Genomic DNA, 23,014 nt, shown 5'->3' on the forward strand with positions numbered 1-23,014 from the left:
ATTAGTACTTGCTATAAAAGCCAACAAAACAATATTAAATTAGGAAAGGCAATAAAAAAAGCAGATGAAATGAATATATTTTCAGTTCAAAGATCTGTCGCTGCAATCAAAGCTCCTTCGACAATCAGTTTTTCGACACAGCTGCTTGCAGAATGAACCAGACACACACGCCGTCTCTCACACACACAAATCTTAAATGGTCCCCGGCTGTATGTAGCTAAAGCGCAGAATGTAAAACATCGGTGAAACTGTTCCCTGTAGTTAGTTCTTGTTTTCATCGCTAAATTGTAATGATTTACACCATCACAGAGTAAAAGCACTGAGAAAAGTAGGCCATTCAATACTACTGGAACACCCTTGAGAGAGGTTCTTGATGGTGAATATTATTCTAGAAAAGTACATGGACAAACCCTGGTGGAACTGAAATGGACACCGCAGCTCAACTGAACAGGCACGCACTCTCAGATAGACACACTTCATATTATGACTAATTCACCTTCAGGCTTCTGATGAGTGGGCTCTAAGCTACCTGTCTTTTTAAATGTTCTCAGTGCAGCCCCCAGAGGGTATGTCTGTCTGGATGCCGCCTTGTCTGTGAGCTCCTGTCTGGCACTGACACTCCAGTTGACTGACGCTCCCATTAATCACCACGGGCAGGGAGGACTGATGCGATTAGTCATCTCATTGATTCTTGTGAAAAAAATATTCTTTTGGAATAGGAGACGCTCTGGCTCACACACCACTGATTTTGGTTCACCTCAATTTATTTTAATCACTTGATAACTGGGATTTGGAGTTAAGAAGGAGGCTATTTCTATCTTGCCTTTCTAAACTCCCAGGAGCACAAGGGTGTGTGCTTCTCTATTTTTTAGGAATCGTTCCTTAAAGTGTATTCTCTTTCATTTGATTCCAGAAGTCAACTTGCTGAAACATTCATGACATCTACAAAATCCAGGAGGAAAAAAGATATGGATAGGCTCCAGAATGGGACACTGCCAAAAGTGCTAGTGAAGAACTTCACAAGCAGTTGAGCTGTGCTCTGGTCTATTCCCCAGCTGTAGCCTGGTTCTGCCATGTAGAGATAAGTATCAACAACCATATGTGAACACAACACCTATGGGCAAATAGGCAGGGAGTGAAGGCTGTGTCTTTGCTGCTGCTTACTCACTAACAAGTGTAGCTCAGTTGATGTGGTGAACGGCCCAATGGGGCCAATCATTCACCTCAGCTCTACAACCCAACAACTCCCCTGCCCCCTCCCACCCTGAAGCACAAGATCCCCTCTTTCTGTGCTTGATCTCCCCTTTCAATTCAGGATGGATGGAAATATCATGTAGTGGAAAGAGAAGAAGAAGAAAAGAGGCTTCAATGAAATAAGGTGCTACTCCAGCCAACTCTAGACTAGTACCAGAGAGAACAACTGCAGCATGAAGTGACAAAGTTACACCAGGATATAGTTGTAGTCAAATTACCTTTCTCGCAGTGCCTCCCTTCATGTCCCATGGGGCACTCGCATTTGTAGCCTCCCTCAGGCTGTGCCTGACACTGGGAGGATGGATGGCACATGTTTGGCTCACATGGGTCATGAATGTCAGCACAAGTTGGACCTAGAGACACACACACACACACATCCATCACAAAAAAAGTCACCAATGAAACTAACAACAACCAGCAATGTTTTCAGCCACTTTCCTTTTAATATCATCTGAGTGAGGAGTGGGCAAAAAAAAAGAAAAGCAGGGTATGAGGATTTTCTCTGTAATAGAGGTCACTTTTAATAGGATTTGAAAACATTACACTTCCAGATTAAATAGTGGCAAGCCTCCCTGCCATGCGGCCGTGTTTCTAGGCCAAAACCGACTGTGGAAAAGGCTTGTGCGTGTCTGCTGGTTGATGGTTTGGCCTCTGCCACAGCCCATCTGAATTCACCCATCATTACTTTAGTAGTCAGAGCCTGTGGTGAGGAGAACACTTTAATGAATCCCATCCCCGCTGAGCTCACAGGGCTCCCCCAGTTTTTCCTCACTCATGCCTTTGGAGGCTTTTATCCTCTGCTCTCACTCCTTCCCTACCACAGTTCATCTCCCATCTTTTTAACTCTCATAGTCTCTCACCTCCCTCATTCATCTGACTGTCTTGACATGTTCTCACTCTAACTACAACTCTCTCCACCATTATTCTCTCTTCTTGCTTTCTGTGGTCTGGCCCTCCCTTCCACCAGACCAGCAATCTTGGCCACTTTCTAAACTTACATGAACACAAAATGTGAGTCCGCAGGCAGTGATCCAAATCTCATTATCACCATTAATTTTACACCATGTTGCCAACACTACTTTGATCATGGTTGTGCTTCATCAGGGTAGAGTGTTATCTTCACTTTATTTCAGGCTTCCCAATAATAAGAACACATAGAATTACCGCCTATATGAAAGGTAATGTTATACTAAAACTTGTGCTTATGAGTCACATTATAATTTCAAGGACAATGGCTCTTAACACTTGCTTGTGATGCATTTTCTCTAACTGCTGAGCTGAGTATATAATTCCCTGATATTCAAGCATAAAAGGTAATTCTGACTACTAATTTGGTCCTGGTGTGAAACCATCTGCAGTAGGTTGTGGTACAGCCAGCAAGGGTCATGCTTGGCAAGGCCCTGATGGTGTCTGGTCTGGAAAGATGAGAAAGGGATGTGGAAGTAGAGATAGGCCAAAGGCCAATCACTGAGCGTTTGGTGGATGTTTGTGTGCTGCCTGTGCTGTGTCAACATTTAATCTGTCATTTCTGCGTTGGATACACAGATATGATGGTGCTGGTGTTTATAAAATGTCGCTCAGCACTCCTCCTGCTGGGGGCAAATTATGCTGTCAGGCTTACTTAGGATTTGTGAGCTAAGTCATGACCACAGTGAATCCCTGAAGAGAAGGCAAAGCAAAGATGTAAACATAAGTTCAACTACAATGTGTTGGAAAAATCTGAAAATTACACATAAACAATACATACTCTCATTTCCCTGCGCGCACACACACACACACACACCCACTTGAATAAACCTCTGAAACTGCCACAAAAGACCAGAAATCCCAGAATGATAACTAGGAACACCAGCGGAACCATTGGCATCTTACCCCAGAATCCTTTGCTGCACTTGCAGTGAAACATCTCGGCCTCCTTGACCTGGCATGCAGCACCGTTTTTGCAGGGATTTGGCTGGCATGGGTTGTTGCCACATTCACCCACACCACTGCCGTAAAGACTGTCACCCCCGCTCTCCTGCAGGTTGAGCACTCGGTTGTTGACGTCCAGCAAGCGGATGCAGCCCACCAGCCCTGTGGCCACTGCTGTCCTTTCCTTTACACTAAGGATGGAAAGGGAAATGAAATAAGTGAATGTAAAATGCCACAGTTACAATTACAATTATTAGACTAATAGCCCTCACTTGATAACACTGAACTATAGGTAAGAAATATGTTATATGCTGCCTATTATTGCTGAGCCAATTAATGCGACACTGTATCTCAATATATTACAGTAAGGGGTTAGGCTGAAGAAGAGTTTCAATTTTACTACAGTAAGTTTCTTTGCAGTCCCTTGATGGATCAGTCCTGATTGTTGTTTATCAGTTGGTGCTTACATGCTTGCAAAGTGCTGTAAAGTGTCCTCCTTTGGATTCAGTCCATCCTTTCTGACATATTTAACAGCCCCTGTGCCCCGGTTTCCACAAATCTATACATACAATCTATAATTCAATGGAAACTGTCAGTTGACAAAGTCTTGTCATTTGAAGCTTTGTGTACACAGGCATTCAAGCTCTTTTGAAGGTTGCTCACAAGCTCAAATTATTCCTGTAATCTTTTTTTTTTATCTTTCTTGAATAGGAAAGTAAATTACAGAGCAATAAATTTGCTGCCTTAGATCCAGTAAATTCAGGTGCAGTAAACAACTACTTTGTACTATATATTATAAATCTGTGTGTACATGTGTATAATATTATTGCAAGTAAGTAGTGAGTAAGTTAATATTGTAAGTAAATTTGACCTGACTTTCTGCAGCCAAACGTTGTAGGGTTGAGGTGCATGGGGGGGCTAGAGGGCTTTCTTTCATACTGTAAACACTGAAGACAGAGATGCTGACACATCATGTCTGTGCTTAATTAAAGAAGTACCTAGGAAGGATTACTCACAGTGAACTGATGTGACTCTCCAATACAGTGCTGCTGTATAAGACCATAGAATGAATGCTCCAAAAACTATTTAAATCATTTTTTTAACCAAGTTCACATCCAAGACATTCTAATTTTCATTTTATAATCCCAGTGTCAGCTGAAATGATAAGAGGTGGTCCCTGTTTACTTGTCTAGTCCAATATAAATGATGCCCCTTTTCTAAATAAACTTCTATTTAGTTATATTACCACAAATCTGGGGGTAAATAGCAAAATTTTGTCAGAGTTAATCGAGTTGGGGAAGCATGATGTAAAATAGATAACTAAGGTGAAAAAACATGACATGGACAAAAATGTAAAACTAAAATCAACAAAGTGCTGTATGTATTAAGTGGAATGCAGGAGTCAATATTAAAAGCTACAGTATAAACTGAAAGCTTTGATTCTGCTACAGTTGATAAATTTCTGTCTAATTTACTTCCTGCCCACGGTATCTAATCCTAGATGGAAAAATCTTACTCCTGCTTCATTTCCTCAGGCACTCCTCCAATGAACAGGTGGGTGTCGAGGTTGAGGCCGTCTGTGCCGCGTGGGCTCTCGCCCTCAATGTGCGGCTCGTTGTCCACGCTGAGCATGGCATTACGCCGGTTGCGAGTCACCACCAACTGATGCCAGCGGCCCTGGCTGATCAGCACTTTGCTGACCAGTATGCCTGTGCCTGAACCTGTGTTGAACCTGAGAAGATGGGATAGAAAGTATGTCAGATGCTCATTTAGTCAACCTTATCCAACACTCATTTCATACAGTACCTGTCAATTTTCACTCAGATTATAGACCTGAGGTTATTTGCCACACAATGTCTTTGTTTTTAATGTGATTTGTTGAGAAAGAAGACCGCATCATCACAGAAAAGAGCCGCCGTGTATGTGCACCCACACATATGGCAGTGTTAACACAACCTGAGAGCAATTATCTGTCATAAATAATTAGTTCTTCTCCACACATCTTGGCTATGCAGAGCTGTGACTGGTAATGTCACAGCTGTATTTCTTATATTGAGGCAAAGCTCCATCTGAAAATGCAAGTGACTAATTATCTCTTTTAGTTTACTACTGATTTCCCTCTGAATAGAAAAATGTAGCCTGGACAGGTTGGAGCTAAAATGGCTTCAAGGGTTCATGGTAAAACATGTGACTCAAAACACATGGAACTGCTGAAATAATAGGTCCAAAACAGGCACACTGCAGAATGTGTAATTAGTCTATTCATAGTTCTTCTGAAGCCACTGTCTTTCCTGGAATGATTTCTCATTCATACTGTACAATTCCTCTGTCAGAAAAGAGATTAATACTTTGTGTTTCTGCAGGGGTCTGGCGGCAAAATTGTCAAAAAAACATGCATTGTTCAACTTTACTATACATCTTAAATGGGCAGTACAACGATTTTACATGTCAACGTGAATTTACTTATCATGGGGGGTAATACTCAGACTTCGCGTTTACTCATATTTTAGGTCTTGCAAGTTCCTAAGACTACTCAAACAACCATATACATTACACACATTACACATTGTTATGCACAAAATCAATCAAATGCGGAAAGATGGTATAATAAAATCTAATATTAAAATATACTGTATATAATTTAAGATCATGATATTGAGAAATATTGCAGTGTAGTCTAACAGCATAACCATATATGTATATAACTTATTTACCTGATATGAAGGTTTGTCTTTGCAATACTGCAAAGATGTTCTACTTGTTGATTTATACAGTAACATTGCATGTAATGCCTAATGCAACCAAAATGTTACAGTTTTAGCCTACATAAATGCACTAAAAACATATAATAACTATAACTGTGGTAGCAACCTTTTTCTGTCGTATAGGAATGTTGCCTGACCCCAGTATGAGTCACCATATTCAGATTTTTAAATCAATACATATTTAATAAATGCATTGATTGCTATTGGTCCAGACCTGCCCTGTGCCACTATTTCTATACATAGCATAGTTACCCATGTCCTCACTGCACAGTTCTGATGTACAATCACGTAATGTCTAATGCATCTAGCAGCAATTTCTGTATACATTTCTATAACTCATTGTAAATACAAACATCACACATGCACATCCAGCCTCAACTCTCAATGTATACACAGGCAATCACCAAGAAGTGCCAAATTTTGTCTTCCTGCACATATTTGTGTGCATATGTTCCCTCCATCTGTAAACACGATCAAGCAAACAGCTTATTTAGAAGTTTGAACACATTTCTGAAAGCACGTCTTTACAGCTTTAAATTGCAAATCTGTCAAAAAGCTTCTTTATCTTTAATTATTTTCTGGCTGTGGTGTTTTCAACATGTTTACTTGCTGTAATTATTTGGCTTATAATCTTCAGTGCTCTCTATTTATTTTATTTTTATCCACAACTTCTGTCTCAGTTGCGACTGCAATGACCCTGTTTCCTCACGGGGATCATTTATGAAATGTAATAAAGAAAAACTACAATTAACACCGTGCGGGGTATATGCTTCTGTCAACCACACAAGTTGCAGTTTACATGCGTGTCTATCCAGACTCATATATGATGGCAAATTAAATAAAAGATATTAGGTGTATTTTTGGGCAAAATGGAAGTTATCGTTATTCTGAGAGCTATAATTCTAGTTAATAATTTCCAGTGAGAAACATGCTGTTTTCACTCAGACACTGTCTTTACAGAGGAGTACAGAGAGCTTTGTCACATTGTCCTTGAAACTAAGTGGACATTGGTGCCAGATATGAATAAATACCCTCGAGATGCTCTTGAGATTTCACCTTCATGAGAACAGGATGAGCGTACGTATGGACTGACAACCTGAAGACGTAATGCCTCCGCTCACGGCTGTTGCTGGAGTGGAGGCGTAAAAAACAGCAGAACCAACAGTTGACACAGTCGACCCTTTTCATAACTCAGGCTACAACTCACCTGAGCTCCACCCTGCCATTAACCAGGGCCAGAGAAATGAAGTCCTTCTTGCCATCCTGGCCATTGTAGAGCAGGATCCCAGTCATCTCAGATGCTCTGAACTCCATGGCAATGCGGACCGTGTGGTATGCGCTCATGGTTTGGAAGGCCAAATAGGACTGGCCTCCAAATGATGGGATGAAGTACTTGATCGCTGTGGAGGAATGAAGATAACAAGCCAATCCTGTAATTACTACAGGATCTGCTTTACTGTGGCCTAATGGGAATTTAGTGTGGATAATTAAATGTGGGCGTTGGTGGTGTGTCACTGGCTTATGATGACAGAAAAGTAAACCTTTCTATCAGTTTATTTTAAGAATGATGTTTTTCAGAAATGGTTTACGAGTTTATCAAAAGGAGAAGGTCGAGAAAGAGGAGGAGCTGAGCTTTTCACACACTCTCAAGTCACACACATTCACGCTCACATGTGCAAAGGAAACCTTTGTTTTACTGCCACTCAGCAGTTAAGATTATAATCATCCATTTTCTTCCTCAGGCTTCTTTTCTCTCCGTCCATCTGTCTTTCTGTCCATATCTCTGAGGAGAATGGCAGCTGATGAGCTCACTCTTTTCTAATGACTTGATTGATCTGGGGAGGCTTGTGTATGTGTATTTGTACTGTATTTAGCCACTCTAACTCAAAGGCACACACTGATTTTCACCAGCTAACCCCCATCAAAACCATTAGTGTCAATTATCATAAGATGCAGCTGCGTGAAGTTGCTCCTCACCCCCGAAAATCCCAATACAGGGTAAGAGGGAAGAACAAAAGGAGCTTCTCACAAAGTTCTCCTTGATTTATGATTTTCTCTGTGGCGCTGATTGGATTCTGTGTTGCCTTTGGTGAACGGCTCAGCGGTCGCTTGCTTCTGAGGTGGTGAACCTGCCTGAATCACTTGAGATAAGTTTGAGAGATGTTGTCTGACTGATCATTTCTCAACTCTTTGTTCTCAAGTTTATAAAAAGTGGACTATATAAAAACAGACTCTCTTTGTCAAGCTCTGATAACTATTTGTTGAGTTCTAAATGACCCAATAAAGTCACATCTGTGACTAAATAATATTTTATTTTTTTATATGTGTTTCTGCTACCTAATAAATATATTAAAGCATTTGAGGATGTGGTTAGCAGTGATTACAGAACAGCTAAAAGGCATGATTGACACAATGGAAAGCGCAGCACTTAAAACTCTCTTAGTTGCTGCAGAATCACTGTAAATGTCCACCTTTGGTGGCGTCTTTGAAACTGATAATTGCAAGAATACCAAATTACAGGGAACATCTGTTCCAGCAAGTTCTTAAATTAAATTTCTTAGATGATTTTGAAATAAGCTTAGACTTTGAAACTTTAGATTTAAGAGTAATAACAAATATGGGGGAAGAAATGGTTCCTAATATATAAAGAAACTTCCAGCTAACTCACCCTTCTCACATACGGAGCCTCCGCGTCCAGCGGGGCACTTGCAGCTGAAGTCTCTGCCATCATCTTCACAGGTGCCCCCGTGCAGGCAGGGGTGGGAGTCACATGGCTTCTTGCGGTGAATCGTGCCCCTGACGTGGCCGATGGTGGTGGCCGGAGGCAGTGCTGTCGTGGTGGTGGGGAGCGGTGGGGCGACCGGTGATGAGGTTGTGGTGGTGCGTCTGCCATTGTAGGGCCTGCGGGTAGTGCCTGGTGGGCGACGGGTGATATAGGGGGAGGGTGGTGTTGGCCTGGTGGTGGTGGTGGTTGTGGGAGCAGCTGTGGTGACCAAGGCTGTCGTGGTGGTAGTGGTGGTGAAGAAGGGGATGGAGGAGAGGACTGTTACAACCAGGGAGAAAAAAAGAAATGAGAAAAATGAAAAAGAAACAATGTTGAGCCTGTGATCCTAAGATTTCCTATTCACAACCCATGAAGCCTTTGATAAATCACCTTATGAATAACTTAAACCCCCTTTTCATTTTATTAATCCCCACACACTCCAATTCAGTCCACATTGTATTACCATAATTGGTGAAGCGAATATTTTCGTCCTCTGGCTTCTTCACAGCAATGCTGGTCTCTTTGGAGACCTTCAGCTGCTTCAGCAGGGCTCCTTCGATGTCTTCCACAGTGTATCTTGTATCTACAATAAACAAGAGGTACAGCCACTCAGGACAAGGCCTCTAAAAAGCACTCAAAACAAACACAGAACTCCAGACTCTTAAGCCATTCACTGGATATATCAGGCCTTGTACATGACAAGGGGAGGGTCTCCAGGGACTACTTGTCCTCTACTCGTCTTTTTTTCTAGATGAATAGCTCTCATAACATTTGCCGCAGATGTTCGCTTTACTGGCCATGGAGGAGCATCACTTAACCACAATCGCTGCCCCATATGAACAGTTTGAACCAAATATAAAAGACAAGGAGGATGGGGTTGTTTATGGTGCAAAACAAGTGTAAAAACTCACTTGTGGCATATGAACTATTTAATTTTGATCTTAACTTTTATTCATACAAGACGTTGCCTTGATAATAAATAACCAGCAATTTGTAATCATTGAAAATACCACCCTCTGTTTTCACAGTTAGTAATGTGAACAAACCTTTAACAGATCAAAAAAGAAATGTAATTGTTGTCCCATATTCAACACGTGTCAACCTGTTAGCATAACAGCAAGTACTGTACTAGTTTTGAATGGCAGCTGCTAAACACAAGTCAAAATTTTCACTGACATTTAGGGAACTTTTGATAAGAGGTAAAAACCATCTTGTGATATTGTTCTTTTTTTTTAAGACTAAGGAAAATTATTGTAAGCAAGAAATTAAGCTGGCACTGAGAAGAAAATGAAAAAAGATAAAAATAAGGAAAAACATTCAGTACTTCACAGTATTATGAGCCAAATAAAAAAAAAGCAGAAAACACTCAGACAGCACATACCTCTGCCAAAGAGGCTCAATACTCTTAAATTTGTTGCACTAATAACAAAAAAGTTTAGACATTTTAACATGCACCTGGATTTACAGTAGAATACACAAAGCAAGAGAAAACTCATGATGGAGAAAACTTTCTGTGTATCCTAGTAACTTTATGCACAAGGACGACCTGGGAAAATTTTCACATTAAGCATAAACACCGACTTATGGCCATGTAAATCAAATTTCTGTTGCTGTAGCGCCACCTGCTACATAAACAAAATGGCATTTAAGTGTGCAGAATTACACAGTGTGGTTATGTGCAGGCACCATTTGGTTACTATTGCACATATCATTCAAGGATAAATGGAGCTTTATGTCCAACCTGCCACAGACACAAGACGTTAGTATTTGAGAGAATTGAAAGGAATATTTAACAGTATTATCCAAAACTTTTATGTATCCAGCTGTGGTGAGGACTGAATTAAATTTGTAGGAGGAGGAGTTAAAGATTATGGAAACCACACACATTGATCACTGCTGGGCCAAGAAATCTAGGAGAGAAAAAACCTGCCTCTCTGACTTAATTACAGTGCATGACTGAAAATGTAAAATGCTTTAAAAATGGAGATATGATGGCTTATTCAGCACTAAAATACAATGAGGTCTTTCTTGGCCAACGGCCTGACTTTTATGCCAACTTCAGTTCAATCTGGCAAGTAATTTTTGAGATACAAGACAAAGGGGAATGAAATATAACTGATTCCAAGCACAACCAGTGTATTTTCTTACTGGCTACTGTACTTTAAAGTAATTCAGATTTTTGGAAGTCTCCTTTTCAAAGATCACTCACCTGGTTTGAAGTGGGCCTCCACAAAGGCCAGGATGGAGTTGCTTGGTGCCAGGTTACGGACACGAACACTCATAAAGTCTTTGCGCACCCCTGACTTCCTGAACAACTCATTGAGCTGAGGAAGAGAGAGATAAAGAGTAACAGAGAGAGTGGGAGGAGAGAAGGGACAGAGAGAAGCCATGATAAACGAGACTCATACTATCATAGCAGCGAGAAGACTGTACCATACCTCCAGGAAAGAAAGTCCGCCTCTCAAATTAGGATGCAGAAAAGAAACCTTTGGGTATGGGTGAACAAACTGACATTTAGCTACGACCGTGGCATTAATTACAAGAACACGTTTTCAAGAGGAGCTAAGATAAATGTCTTGCTACCCTGACATGTGCTCCTGATTGGCTTTGCTTCTGAAGTGCGTGTTGTAACAGCCAGATGAGCTCTGCAGGGAGGTCTGTGGAAAAGGTATTTTAAGCCGACAGAGCCGTTGCCTTTAGCCATATATCTGGAACAATATTTTATCTTAAAATTGGACCAGTTTTATGCAAGAACTTCAGCTTACACATACTCAATGCTTCCTCATTATTCTACCCTTGCCAACATGGTGGTGAGTTTATCTGCAAAAGCAAAGAGAAACAAAAAAGAAAATCATGTGCCACATCCTCATTTCAGCTGCTAGTTCGAATCAGAGGAGCCGCAGGGCTCCTAACCCACTTCACTGGAGCATTCTCTGAATGGCTGCTTTCACTGTTTTCACTCAGTGTTCCTCCACACTCTGCATCTCGCCCATGTTCCTAAGCCCACAAAATGTTGTCACCTAACAAAACTCCCCTACTCTTGTGACTTGTAGTAGATAATCGTGTTTTTAGACAACAGTGAGGTGACCTCCGATGCAAAAAGCTGCTAAGTCACTCAGTGACACTGACACAGCTCAACAGTTTTGTTCATGGACCGAATGCTTCTAACCTGTGGACTGTTGTGTGACAGCAAAGTTGACAGGCCAAAAATTAAATCCTCCAAAGCTGGCTCAGGGATGGAGATGGCGATGGACAAACTCCCCTCTGGACTCAGTGATCTAGAAACCTCCTGGTTCTTCTTTTCACTCCTCTCTTTCTCTCATACACAGTATGCTAATTTTTTCACTAACTGTAGGATTGTTGCTGCATTACACAAGAAATGTGCTGTTGCCTTTTACTGGACATCTGTGTACATACATTGTGTGTATGCCTGTGTCTGTATGTTTGTGCTCCGTGTGTGTGTGTGTGTGTGTGTGTGTATGTAAGAAGATGAAAAAGGGGTGGTTGCTGTCAGGTGGCACAACAGGCTTTAGAGATACACCAGGTAAGAGTGTTAATGAGCACACACACACACACACACATATACACACGAACAAATCACCGTGAGGTAGTAGACTAGGTCCCACTGGGGGCTAATGACACTGATTCAACAGCTGGTAGGTGTGTACTGTGTATACAGACGTACACACATGCTCCCATTTCATCAGAGAAGTGAAGGTCTGGCTTGACAACAGAGACATTTGTTCAAAGGCCTGAGCTCTGAGATAAAATGGACAGTGGTGAAATTCAACCAAGGTAAATGGCCTGAGCCAAACTGTGATTACTGTACAGGCTCTGTGTCTGCCCAGGCCTTGACTGGCTAACAGCAACTGGCACTGTGTCCATCCAAACATATGAGGCACACATCCAGAATAAGAGCTTGATTCTTCAAATATCTGAAATTTTTTAATACCACAGGAGATGTAGCTTTCTGATAGACGGAAGTGTCTGATAAGCTATTGATAAATGTTTTTGCACAAGTCTGCTGAGAGCTGTTAATCTTTTTATAGCTCTCTTATTAAACTTGAAGAGTTTCTAGAACTATTGTGTATGCTTGCAGGGTCAGAAATTACAAGCACTACATATATTCTCTAAAAAGTCTTAATCAGAGCTACATGTAAGGAAAATCCTAGTGTTGACATCAGAATTCTTAAGGTCATGTTAATGTTTGTGAAAAATAACCATTAAACCACAAGATGGACCATGATCCTATGAAGAGTCTTGTTTTGTTTCTACCTGCCTGGGTCAAAAACCAGCATTCAGCCACTAATTCCTTCTTGGGGATTACTTGTTTTTACAGTTTGCCAGTATTCCCCTTTTATTAAAAAACAAATATCAGCCAGACTATGTTGTCTCCCTGTGATATGATGTACGGTATTTTCTTCCCAGAGCACTGCCAGCAAATACGTTTTGTATCATTATTTTTCTATCAGATGTCTGACCAGAGAAAGCACTCCAGTCCAGTGTAGCAGAATATTGCACAGCAGCTTTAGGGGTGTCGAGCCCGTAAAAACTGCAATGAAACCTGACTGAAGGAGCTGAAAGAATTTGATTAGTCTGGCTCTAGGTGAAGAGTTTTAGTGCCTCTTGAAGCTTTCAATGTTGTTCCAGACGCTTTTCCACTCTTGACAAGAACATTCTTGGGAAAATGCAAAATTCAAAGGAAGGCTTTTGCTGAACATTGCCCACTGTGTTCACAGATGGCTGGCATCAGCTGCTTTAGAGCAGTGTTAACTGAGTTTCAAGGGCAGTGGACCAATCTGAAAATACAACATTAGACCCTATGAACTATTTTCTTATTATTAGGTTGATATACGCATCCTCTGTGTTTCTGAATGTAACTCTAATTTTCACTTTACTAAAAAACTGCAATGAGGGTCAAACAACAAAACAAAAAGCTACAGTCGAGGGGGCTAAAAGGCTCCATGAAGCAGAGACCTGTGGTTTCATCCCATGCACGACCTTTCACATTACACATTGCCCTTTTATCCACTGTTAATATGTACAATTAGTTCAGCCTTAAAGGTATCATCATTACAGAACTTCATTTGAAAGCTAGTAAAATCGGACCACAAGCAGGAAGCACTACTACAATATAATGCAACAGTAGCACAATTCAAGTCAAGCTCTAACAGTAAAACCCCTTGAAAGTATTAAACTGAGTATGTAAATTTGTCACGTGCCTTGGAAAGCAAGGCAAATTTCAGAAGTATATTCTGCCCCTGGTCACAGCTGTGTTTTTCTACTTCACTAAGTTACACATTCTTATTTTAAAGGTAAACATTACTATTTTCAGGATATTGTATTGCAGAAGATTAAGCCTAGCAAAATCACAGTTTCTAGTATTTCTAGTAGTATTGTATTTCAAACACTTCTTGCTCCTACAGCACTTACAGCACTCTCTATGCTGCGGGCTGTCTCTCCAAACAGCTCTGACTTGGGGTCCTCCATCTCGGGGGTGTAGAAAATCTCTTGGCCCTCTACCTGGTCCAAATGCAGGACACCACTGAACCTCATGGTGGCTGGAAGAAGAAGAAGAGGTGAGGGCAGAAGATGTGATAACCAAACATCATAGCTCAGACCTTCTTCTATCACTCAGTTCCTGCTGCCTTCACACAGTGCTTGTTTTTGGGTAGTGCCAGTTTTGGGTTAGTGATGAATTGTGTGTTTTTGAAAAGGGGACGTTAGTGATTAAGATTCTGTTTGCATGGGGGTTTAAAAATGGCAGGAGTTAGAATGCAGTGGTGGTGGAAGAGGCTGAGATATGAAAGAGGAAAGGAATGAATTAAAAAATGAAAACAGGGAAGGGAGGATGGAAACATGGGCCAGTTTTACCAGACCGAGACTCATCCCAAAAGCTGGCCGAAGCATGGAGGGCTGGGTAAAAAGACAACAAGTTAGAGAGACACACAAACACATGAAGGAAAAACAACACACTCTAAGGAGGAACCGGCACTCTCAAAAAGCCTTCTTCAGCAGTGAGAGAGCCTCCCTGTGAGACCTTGGGAGTTATGTTGTCCAACATCTATTAACTCTCTATGCGGTTTCTTGGTACTGCTGCCAGAGAGGAAAGGACATGAAATAAAGCTGAAAGTGGAGGGGTTGTGTGTGTGTGAGGTGGGGAACAGAGGAGCATGCAAGGCACTGATGCCAGGCTTCCTCACTACTTGTAATCAGCAAAACGAATTGCCCAAATCAATCATGGCTGCCCCTGCCTGAGAAACACCAGGGAGAACGGGAAGAGCACTTGTATGATTATCGTGAAAGATAGCAGTAATTGTCTCCTTAATGTCGCCAGACTGATGACTGACACTGCCAGGTTAAATCGCATGGAAAAGAACAGCAGACAGTGCCAACACAAACCCGCCCTACTTGTGTTCCCACTGTCCCCCATGGTCTTTACAATACTTTCAGGGCAGCACACATCGATTCAGATGTGACGGCAGCCATAAACTACAGGCAAATAGGCAAGGTCTGGTTGCTAAGATGAGGAGGGAGGAAAGGAAGAAAGAGAGGGGACAGCGGGAGAGATCTGACTTTTCATCTACAAAAAAGACAAACATCAGAGAGGGTGATTTTCCAGTTCACTGCTGTGACGGACATAAAAGGAGCAGGAAAGAGAGAGATAAAAGGACAGACGGAGCTATTTGACTATCAGATTCCAGTGAACTGTAAAATGTAATGGATTTGTCAGACTTTCCCGGGCATATGGAAGAGTTTACAGTAGCTCAGCGTGCCATTAACTTTAACACGGGTATTTGCTGGTCATTATCTTTGATGTCGTATGAATGGTATTACCTTGTTTAAATGTAACATATGAAGGGACTGCAGCGATTGTTTTCAAAAACACATTAATACATCTCGGTGTCTAGGCACTGCTAAATACAGGTAAACATTCAAATCAATTTTTAGCATTCAAGTGACTCAACCATTTATTAAGTTCTTAACGTGGGACTGACATCCAACACAAAAATGAATCAACCTTGGGCCACTTCGCCTTTTTCTGTCTCAATAAAATGTGAACACTGGAACAATGAACAGCTCTTTTCATTCGGAGAAAGTCGAGTGCATGTCAATAAACTCGGCAGTATGATGAGATGGGGGGCAATGGATATTCTAGTATGAGGGACATATCATTTTGTGTCTAATGAGTGGAGGACGGGCTAAGCCCTACTAAGGAAGAAAAAAATCCAGCATATTGATCAGCCTATCGTGCTGCCTGCTTTTATTGGTAACACTTGAGTTGAATGAAGTATTGATCGCTGGGTGCTATCATTGTTTGCTGAAATAAATATTTACTGGCTTTAGCGGATTTGTTATAGCTGCTGTCTTACAGCTAAGCCCTATTACAGGCACTTCTAAAGCACAAGCTTCTACTGTTGTCGGGATTAGGAGCCAAACATGATCAGATCCAACCTCAACACATGGCTTTTAACCTCTGTTTGGAAATTAATGACATATTGTGGATCGTGTGGCAGTGAGCTTGTCTATGGAAGGATTTTAGACCTTCACCACACCAGAAGTGTAACTTCATGCACTCATTTGTGAATCTTGCTCTGAAGCTCCCATGAGAACCAGAGAGAATCCCTTCTCCCACAGTCAGTCAGGCCGACACCGCTGGGACAAATAGAGAGTAGATTTCAACTGAGGGATGGAGGAAAAAAGAGATAAAGAAGCAAAGAGGAGCGAGAAGCCCTTTATCTTTATGAACCGAGTCTGGCAGAAGGCACTGATTGGTACAACAGCGCTCATCGGCCTCTGGTAGTCTCTCGACTTGCTCTCCCCACTCATCTCCAGAGAGAAATGAACTCATGCAAGACTGGATTGAGATTGACTGGTCTTAGGGAGAGAAAAGAGTCAGATAACGCACAAGGGGGAGATATTGACTGATACAGGGAGGAGTGTGTGTGTGTGTCTGTGAGTGTTGGGGATAGGGGCGTTAAAAAGAAGAGATGGGGAATTAAAATTAAATGAAATAAGGTGAGGGAAGATTGAAAAAGAAAGAATAGCTGATGGCTATTTATAAACCAAAGCCTTACAATATCATGTTGACTCTTGCATAAAACCAAACTTCATTCAAAAATCTGGAAAAAAAAAGAAACCCTAGAGAAATGAAACTGACTGGGGATCAAGCTGGGAACAACGAATATCAAAGTCAGTCTGTGAAGTGTTGTCAGATTCATTAAGGCTGGGGTCAGACTTAAGGTTTCACTGTTGGTGTATTTTTTTTATTATTATTATTTTCTGCCACTTGCCAATATGATCATTTGCATTTGAGGGAAGTGATTCATGAAAGCACTGCTGCCACCTGTTCATCTGGTTGTTTAAGGCAGATGGCGCAATATCACTAAAGTAAACATTAAATATGAAAAATATTCTGGTGATTCTCAGTCTATGAACAAATTTAAATTATAAGCTGAGTTTTAAAAAATGGAGAATGGAAAGAAAATTAAGGAAAGAGTTCTGAGCTTCAGACTGAAGATCAGTGGTTGAAAGCTGGAGCTAAACGCTGCACAATGCAAATGGGGAAAACGGAGATGCTGGGAGATGATTAGCTTAGCTCAGCTTAGTATAACAGCTGGAAAACAGGCAGAAACAGGTGGGAAAGTGCAAAGAACCCTCTAAATCTATAAAGTAGTGTTAATATTTTTGTTTGTGTATGTGTTGATAGGTGAGCTTCACAGGTGTTTGTTTTTTAAACTTCGGACAGTGGTAAACTGCTCCCAGCCTCTATGCTATTTTCCTTCTCGATGTATAATACACATGGTAATGCCAGTTCCAAAAATGAAGCATTTCTCTAATGGGAGCTGAGGTTTACTGAATTCTGACACAGTCCTAGGTAACTGCAAGCTCAAGATCAATGTTAACTCTAGGAAGATGTTTCACATTCTCAAAAAGATCAAAGAAAGAAACTCTCGGTTGAGGAGATCAAGGTTCCGTGACTACACTGACTCACAAAAGCTAGAACAACAGCAGCTAGCCTACAGGATATCAGGATTTCATCATGCCATATCTTATCACACAGTGCAGTGCAGGAGACGGAGAAGGAACCACAAGGGTAATATTCTGGTAATTAGAGGACAGAGAAACTCTTTTCTGAAGGTTCATATTTACTTACAGGGGCAGTTGGCGCCCTCTGGGGAGCTGGATGGTGTTTTGCCATCAGGACAGCAGCCGAACTCCGTGTTGTCACAGGATGACCTGTCCTCAGCTGTGGGCACAGTGGTGCTTACCACCGTGGGACCTGGGGGTGATACACAGGGGCTCATAATAATTCATGAAGTTTCCAAAAATGAATGAACTGAAGCCAGTCTATCTCAGACCCCCAGTGGAGAGCGGTTTTTTTAAACGATGATCACTTAATCACGACTGTGTGTCACATGGTAGATGTCTAGATCCATTGGTGTGAGCTGGCACTGCAGATGGCTTCCTCGGTTCTGTACCAGAAATGAATTCCTTGTGTGTGTAACATAATTGGCCAAATAAAGTGATTGTCGTTTTTTTAAATGTGAATGTGTAGTGTTTCTATGGTCAAAACTTACAACTTCCTTTGGTTTTTCTCAACTTGATCCTGCAGATGTGTGTGGTTTCAGTCTGCTGACTGGTGATTGGACGCTAACAGAGTGATTATATGGCATTTCCATGGGGATTGATTTTACACCTGAAACTCATTTTGTCAGGCAGAGAACACAGAATGGCTGCTGTTGTCATATTACACACAGAGCGCTTTAAATGTGAGGGAGGGGTGATAAATGCTCAGTGCTGATTGGCTGACAGTTACCCTGAAGGCTTCCCAGGAGGAAAAAAAAACATGTTTGTGTTACGGTTACTATATATCTGGCTATCTTGGGACATAAAAGACATAAAAGTAGGGCCTTTTTCTTTCTGAAGAATGAGAGTGTGTAACAGCAGCAAACTTCAGTCATCTCTAATGATGTTGTGGTTGTGGTGGGGGTGCCCTGGTCAAAGTAGTGCAGTTTATGGCCACACAGAGATTAGAAATAATCGCAGAGGCAAACAGCTAGCGGCTGAACAAAGTTGTAAAGACATCAGAGCCCGGGGGTGTCCGGTTCAAGGACTCACGGTCAAAGGAGGTAAGGGAAAGCAGGTGGAGGGAGGAGGGGTTGGGGTTTATAAGGCATCTGCTGGTGTGTGTTGGGTAGATTTATAGATACCAGGCTGAACAGGAGAATGCTTATTGGGGGGAAAGAGGGCAGTGCACAACAGCAAGGGGACACGACATGATTCCAGTGGGAGCTGTGAGAGCTGTCAAATAAGTACGCAAATCCTTGTTTTTGTCACTGAGTGCCCACCTCTCTGTCCCTTACACAGATTTACATTAATTTCCAGGAGACTTATGTTAACCTTAACCAAAATCGAAACTTGATCAAATTTTACACCCTGTTGTTTTCATAAAATTCAACAAACTACAGTACAGTACAAATGACGCCGGTCCCTGCAAAGCTAGTGTGTCCCCGGTTTGCCGTCCCCACAAGGATAAAAAAATAAAAAACAAGGTCACACAGTGGGGCTGCACAATTATGGTAAAAATCATAATCACGATTATTTTGGTCGATGTTGAGATCACGATTATTTAACAGGATTACTCAGTGACTCTGAAAACATCATGCATTTATTGAATTAAGAAATACTCGTCTTTTAGCAGTGAATTTTTCTTTAGTTTTAAATATTATTTAATTGAAAAACAAGTATTTCATCTACCTAACTGTGAAAACTTTGCTACTTCAGGTTAACAATACTGCCTGTCATAGCATAAAGAATCTTCTGGGCTCACCGTGACACAGCCACATCTCTCTCCCTCTCATTTAACAGTAAGGCTCATTTAACGGGTGTTTTGATAGATTACTCACTGACTTTTTTACTCGCTGAGGTTTTATTGCATAGGTGTTGTCTACTTGAGTAACATTTTACTTCATCCGATGTGAACAAAAAATGCTGGAGCTGTAGAGCACTGAAGACAAAACGAGAGCATCATTGTGAAATGGAGTGCGGCATAATAATCATTTTAACTTGATTATTATATTTTCCTAATCGCTGGAAGCCAAAATTGTAATTGAAAATAAAATTCAACTAATGGCCCAGCCCTACCACACATTCTACCACACACAGAGTTGCAGATAATTGCAGATACATAAACATACACACCTCTGACCTGCTCGTATTTATATACTCGGTGATGTGTGAACTCGGAATGGGACAAATTCTGTGACATGAGCAGAGGAAGAATAAGAAACTTCAACATATAGACTGTATAAAACACACAATCAGGCCTCACAAACACACATACAATTATGAAGACAGATTCTTCACATTTTGATATTCATGTTGAAATCTGCATTGTATAATTTCCTAATCTGCTCACAAAAGATTGCTGTGTGCACTATTACAGCACACACACATAAGCTAAAACAGCTACGAGTGTCTGAGTACACATCGGTTTACACACACACACACACACACAAACACACACACACACACACAGCCACAAGATGCTGGGTCTCCTTGGCAGACAAGCTGCATGTTCCTCACATCACCGAACACTCTGGTCAGTGTCTGACAAGAGAATAAATCTAAGACTCGGGAAGACGGAGCAAAAGGGGAGGAGGAGGAGGAGCTAGGGAAGAGCACACCGGGGTCACACTGTTCCATCAATCCTATCCTGTTACTGCAAGCTGTCAGGCAAGGTGGATGGATGGATGGAAAACAACATCAGAAAAATAACAAAAAAGCTGAAATTGAAAAGTCTCAGGCATCCCCTGTTGTCCAAGCAGATGCCCAAAGACCACAACCGACTGTTATAGTCAGGAGGGCATATCGAGAAAGATTTGAGAGCAGTCACATGACAAAGTACACATACACTCACACCTCAACCTCCCAGTCACATCAGCAGATTCAAGTCAGGCTCCAAAGACTCCCAGATGTGGGCCAACAGTTTCATCTGGCCTGCCGAGAGTGTATTTTACAAAGCCTGGGTTTGTTTTGCTACTGTAGCTGTTGGGAGGGAGTGTGCTGGTGGAATGGGAGAAAAGAGCATCAGTGATGCAGAGTAGCAAGAGTGAACCATGCAAACACATTCCTTCTGAAACTGAGATATGCATCTTAAGCAAATGGAAATAATACTAATACTGTAGCATCTGTTTGCAAAGATTTCTCTCCTTGTCTAGTTCTGACATGTCTCCTCAAAAACATCTGCATATAAATACTTAAGCCTGTGTTGATTTTACAGTCACTTTCAATTAACAAATGAGGACATGAATGTGTTATGATGTAAGCTAAAAAAGAGTATAAATTCTCCCAACACCTTCTTGAAAAAAGCCCCTCCCACAAAACCCTAAAAGCACTATGGGAAATGAAGTGAAAGCGCAGGGATTTACCGACAGGCAGCTCTGCACCACTGGCCTCTGTTGGGACGCCGCTACCTGGTTCCTCTTCCTGCTCCTCCTCTTCTTCGGTCTGGTCATCCCCGCTTGGCTCCCCGCTGCCCGAGCCCTCAAACGAGCTCATGGCAGCAGACGGGGCAGGGCTGCTGCGAGAGGAGGAGGTGATGACAGTGGCAGTGGTGGGCTGCAGGGGCTGAGGCTGGATGGGTTGGTGGTGGTTTGCTCTGGCACGGTTGTGGGTGAAAGTGGAAAAGGGGGTGGTGGTTGGGGGCTGCTCTGGGTCGGGTGTCCATGGAGGCGGGATGCCTTGCACAATGCTATGGAAGGGGGCGGCGGGGGTGATGTCAGCGGTTGAGCTGGGGGTGGTGGTGAAGGGGTTGAGCGTAGGTCGTTCTGCCAGCTCGGAGATGGTTTCTGGTGGAGGGAAGGGCAGGAAGCAAGGAATGGATGAATGACTGAGCAAAGATGGAAATGTTGGATTTTGCTTCACCAAACTATTACAGCATCAAAAATCACACCAAAGGAAGTAAAGACATAATAACCAAGAAAAAAATAACAAAGCTACTTAATGATATCCCTGTTTTACTGTTAATAACTTTTTTAACCTCTGCATTTAATGATAATTGCCTTCTAACCCCAGTGCTCATCAGTGTCATTATGAAGTTACATCAAAAAAATACACAAATATGCAGATTCCCATTTGTAAATGCAACCTCTGATTAAAAACCCAGCAATGGATAGGATATCAGGAATCTTTGTGTACTGTAAGTAATGACTGAGTGAATATACTGAGTGAATATTGGACACCCCAACAGTTAGATATATATCCACTATAGTGTGTTTCAGCTGCAGACAGTGCATGTTGCCCAGCCAGGGTTAAGCTACTCCAGTCGGTGTCAGTGCATAGTGTGCAGTGTCTTTGTGCTTTCATAGGAACCTACAGCATGTATTTGTGTCTTCTGTAGCAAAGACTATGAATTATATATATCCATATTCAAATCCTGATCTCCAGTAGCAAAGCTTTAATCACCAAGAGCCACAGCCTCCAGTGATAAATGATTGATAGAAATGGGGCAAAAAAAGCTGGCTTTAACTCTGGCTTCAAAAACAGCAGACTGCTGCTTGCAGATAGCATGAGCAGCCATCAACGCCACCACAAACATTCTACTGTCAACAGACTCACACAAACACACGCGCACACAGCAAAAAATCGCTCCAAATGAGGGAGAGAGAAGAGGCTCTGCAGAGACCATCATTACCAATACAAAAAGCTCTGGTGCAAAAGGACAAACTGTCTGCGATAAAAGAACGATAAATAGGACAAAAACTCCTGAGGGAGAGAAGTAAGTTGGCAGGGAGATGCTGCGTAAATGAGTACTTCAGATTTAGCCGAGGCAAGCAGGCATGACAATGCCGTTGTTCCTCCTTTACTTCTTTACGTCCCACGAGTATAGGTGCGTGTTAGTGTGTGGGTGAAATGAAAAGAAGATTAGGAAAAAAACCTATACCGTAGATGTTCGCCTCATTAGGATTGATTTGATTGATTTATTCTTTCAAGCATGTAAAGACAGTTGATATATCAACACACATAATTTTACACATATCCAACAAATGCTAATCCAATATCAATTTGCTTATACCTAGTACATGCTTGAATGGAGTAGGAAGAAGTCAGACTTATCCAGTCCTACCCCATGACATCATCTTACCATCATTGGTTTGCAAGCAGTAAATGATTCACTTCTACCCACACAAGTATTATACTAAAAAAAGATTATAACAGTGTTAACATTCTTACATAATTACATTCTTAAATAATTATCTTCTACACCACACAAGTAATATACTAAAGAATTATTACAAAGTGTTAACATTCATAC

The 23,014-nt window shown here is 41.6% G+C and overlaps 1 protein-coding gene across 1 annotated transcript in view; it reads right to left on the reverse strand.

Moving 5' to 3' along the window:
- The window catches only part of agrn (agrin), a 235,319-nt gene that overhangs the window by 16,988 nt on the left and 195,317 nt on the right, over window positions 1–23,014 (reverse strand). Inside the window, exons 18-27 of the mRNA XM_020612511.1 lie at window positions 21,129–21,548; window positions 17,852–17,977; window positions 14,128–14,255; window positions 10,904–11,018; window positions 9,158–9,277; window positions 8,599–8,973; window positions 7,138–7,330; window positions 4,682–4,897; window positions 3,127–3,356; window positions 1,473–1,607 (exon numbers count right to left, since the gene is read on the reverse strand). Of these exons, the coding sequence (XP_020468167.1) occupies window positions 1,473–1,607; window positions 3,127–3,356; window positions 4,682–4,897; window positions 7,138–7,330; window positions 8,599–8,973; window positions 9,158–9,277; window positions 10,904–11,018; window positions 14,128–14,255; window positions 17,852–17,977; window positions 21,129–21,548 (2,058 nt within the window). The remainder of the gene's footprint in view (window positions 1–1,472; window positions 1,608–3,126; window positions 3,357–4,681; window positions 4,898–7,137; window positions 7,331–8,598; window positions 8,974–9,157; window positions 9,278–10,903; window positions 11,019–14,127; window positions 14,256–17,851; window positions 17,978–21,128; window positions 21,549–23,014) is intronic.

The sequence above is a fragment of the Monopterus albus genome, unplaced genomic scaffold, assembly GCF_001952655.1.
Source record: "Monopterus albus unplaced genomic scaffold, M_albus_1.0 scaffold126.1, whole genome shotgun sequence".
Classification (NCBI taxonomy): domain Eukaryota; kingdom Metazoa; phylum Chordata; class Actinopteri; order Synbranchiformes; family Synbranchidae; genus Monopterus; species Monopterus albus.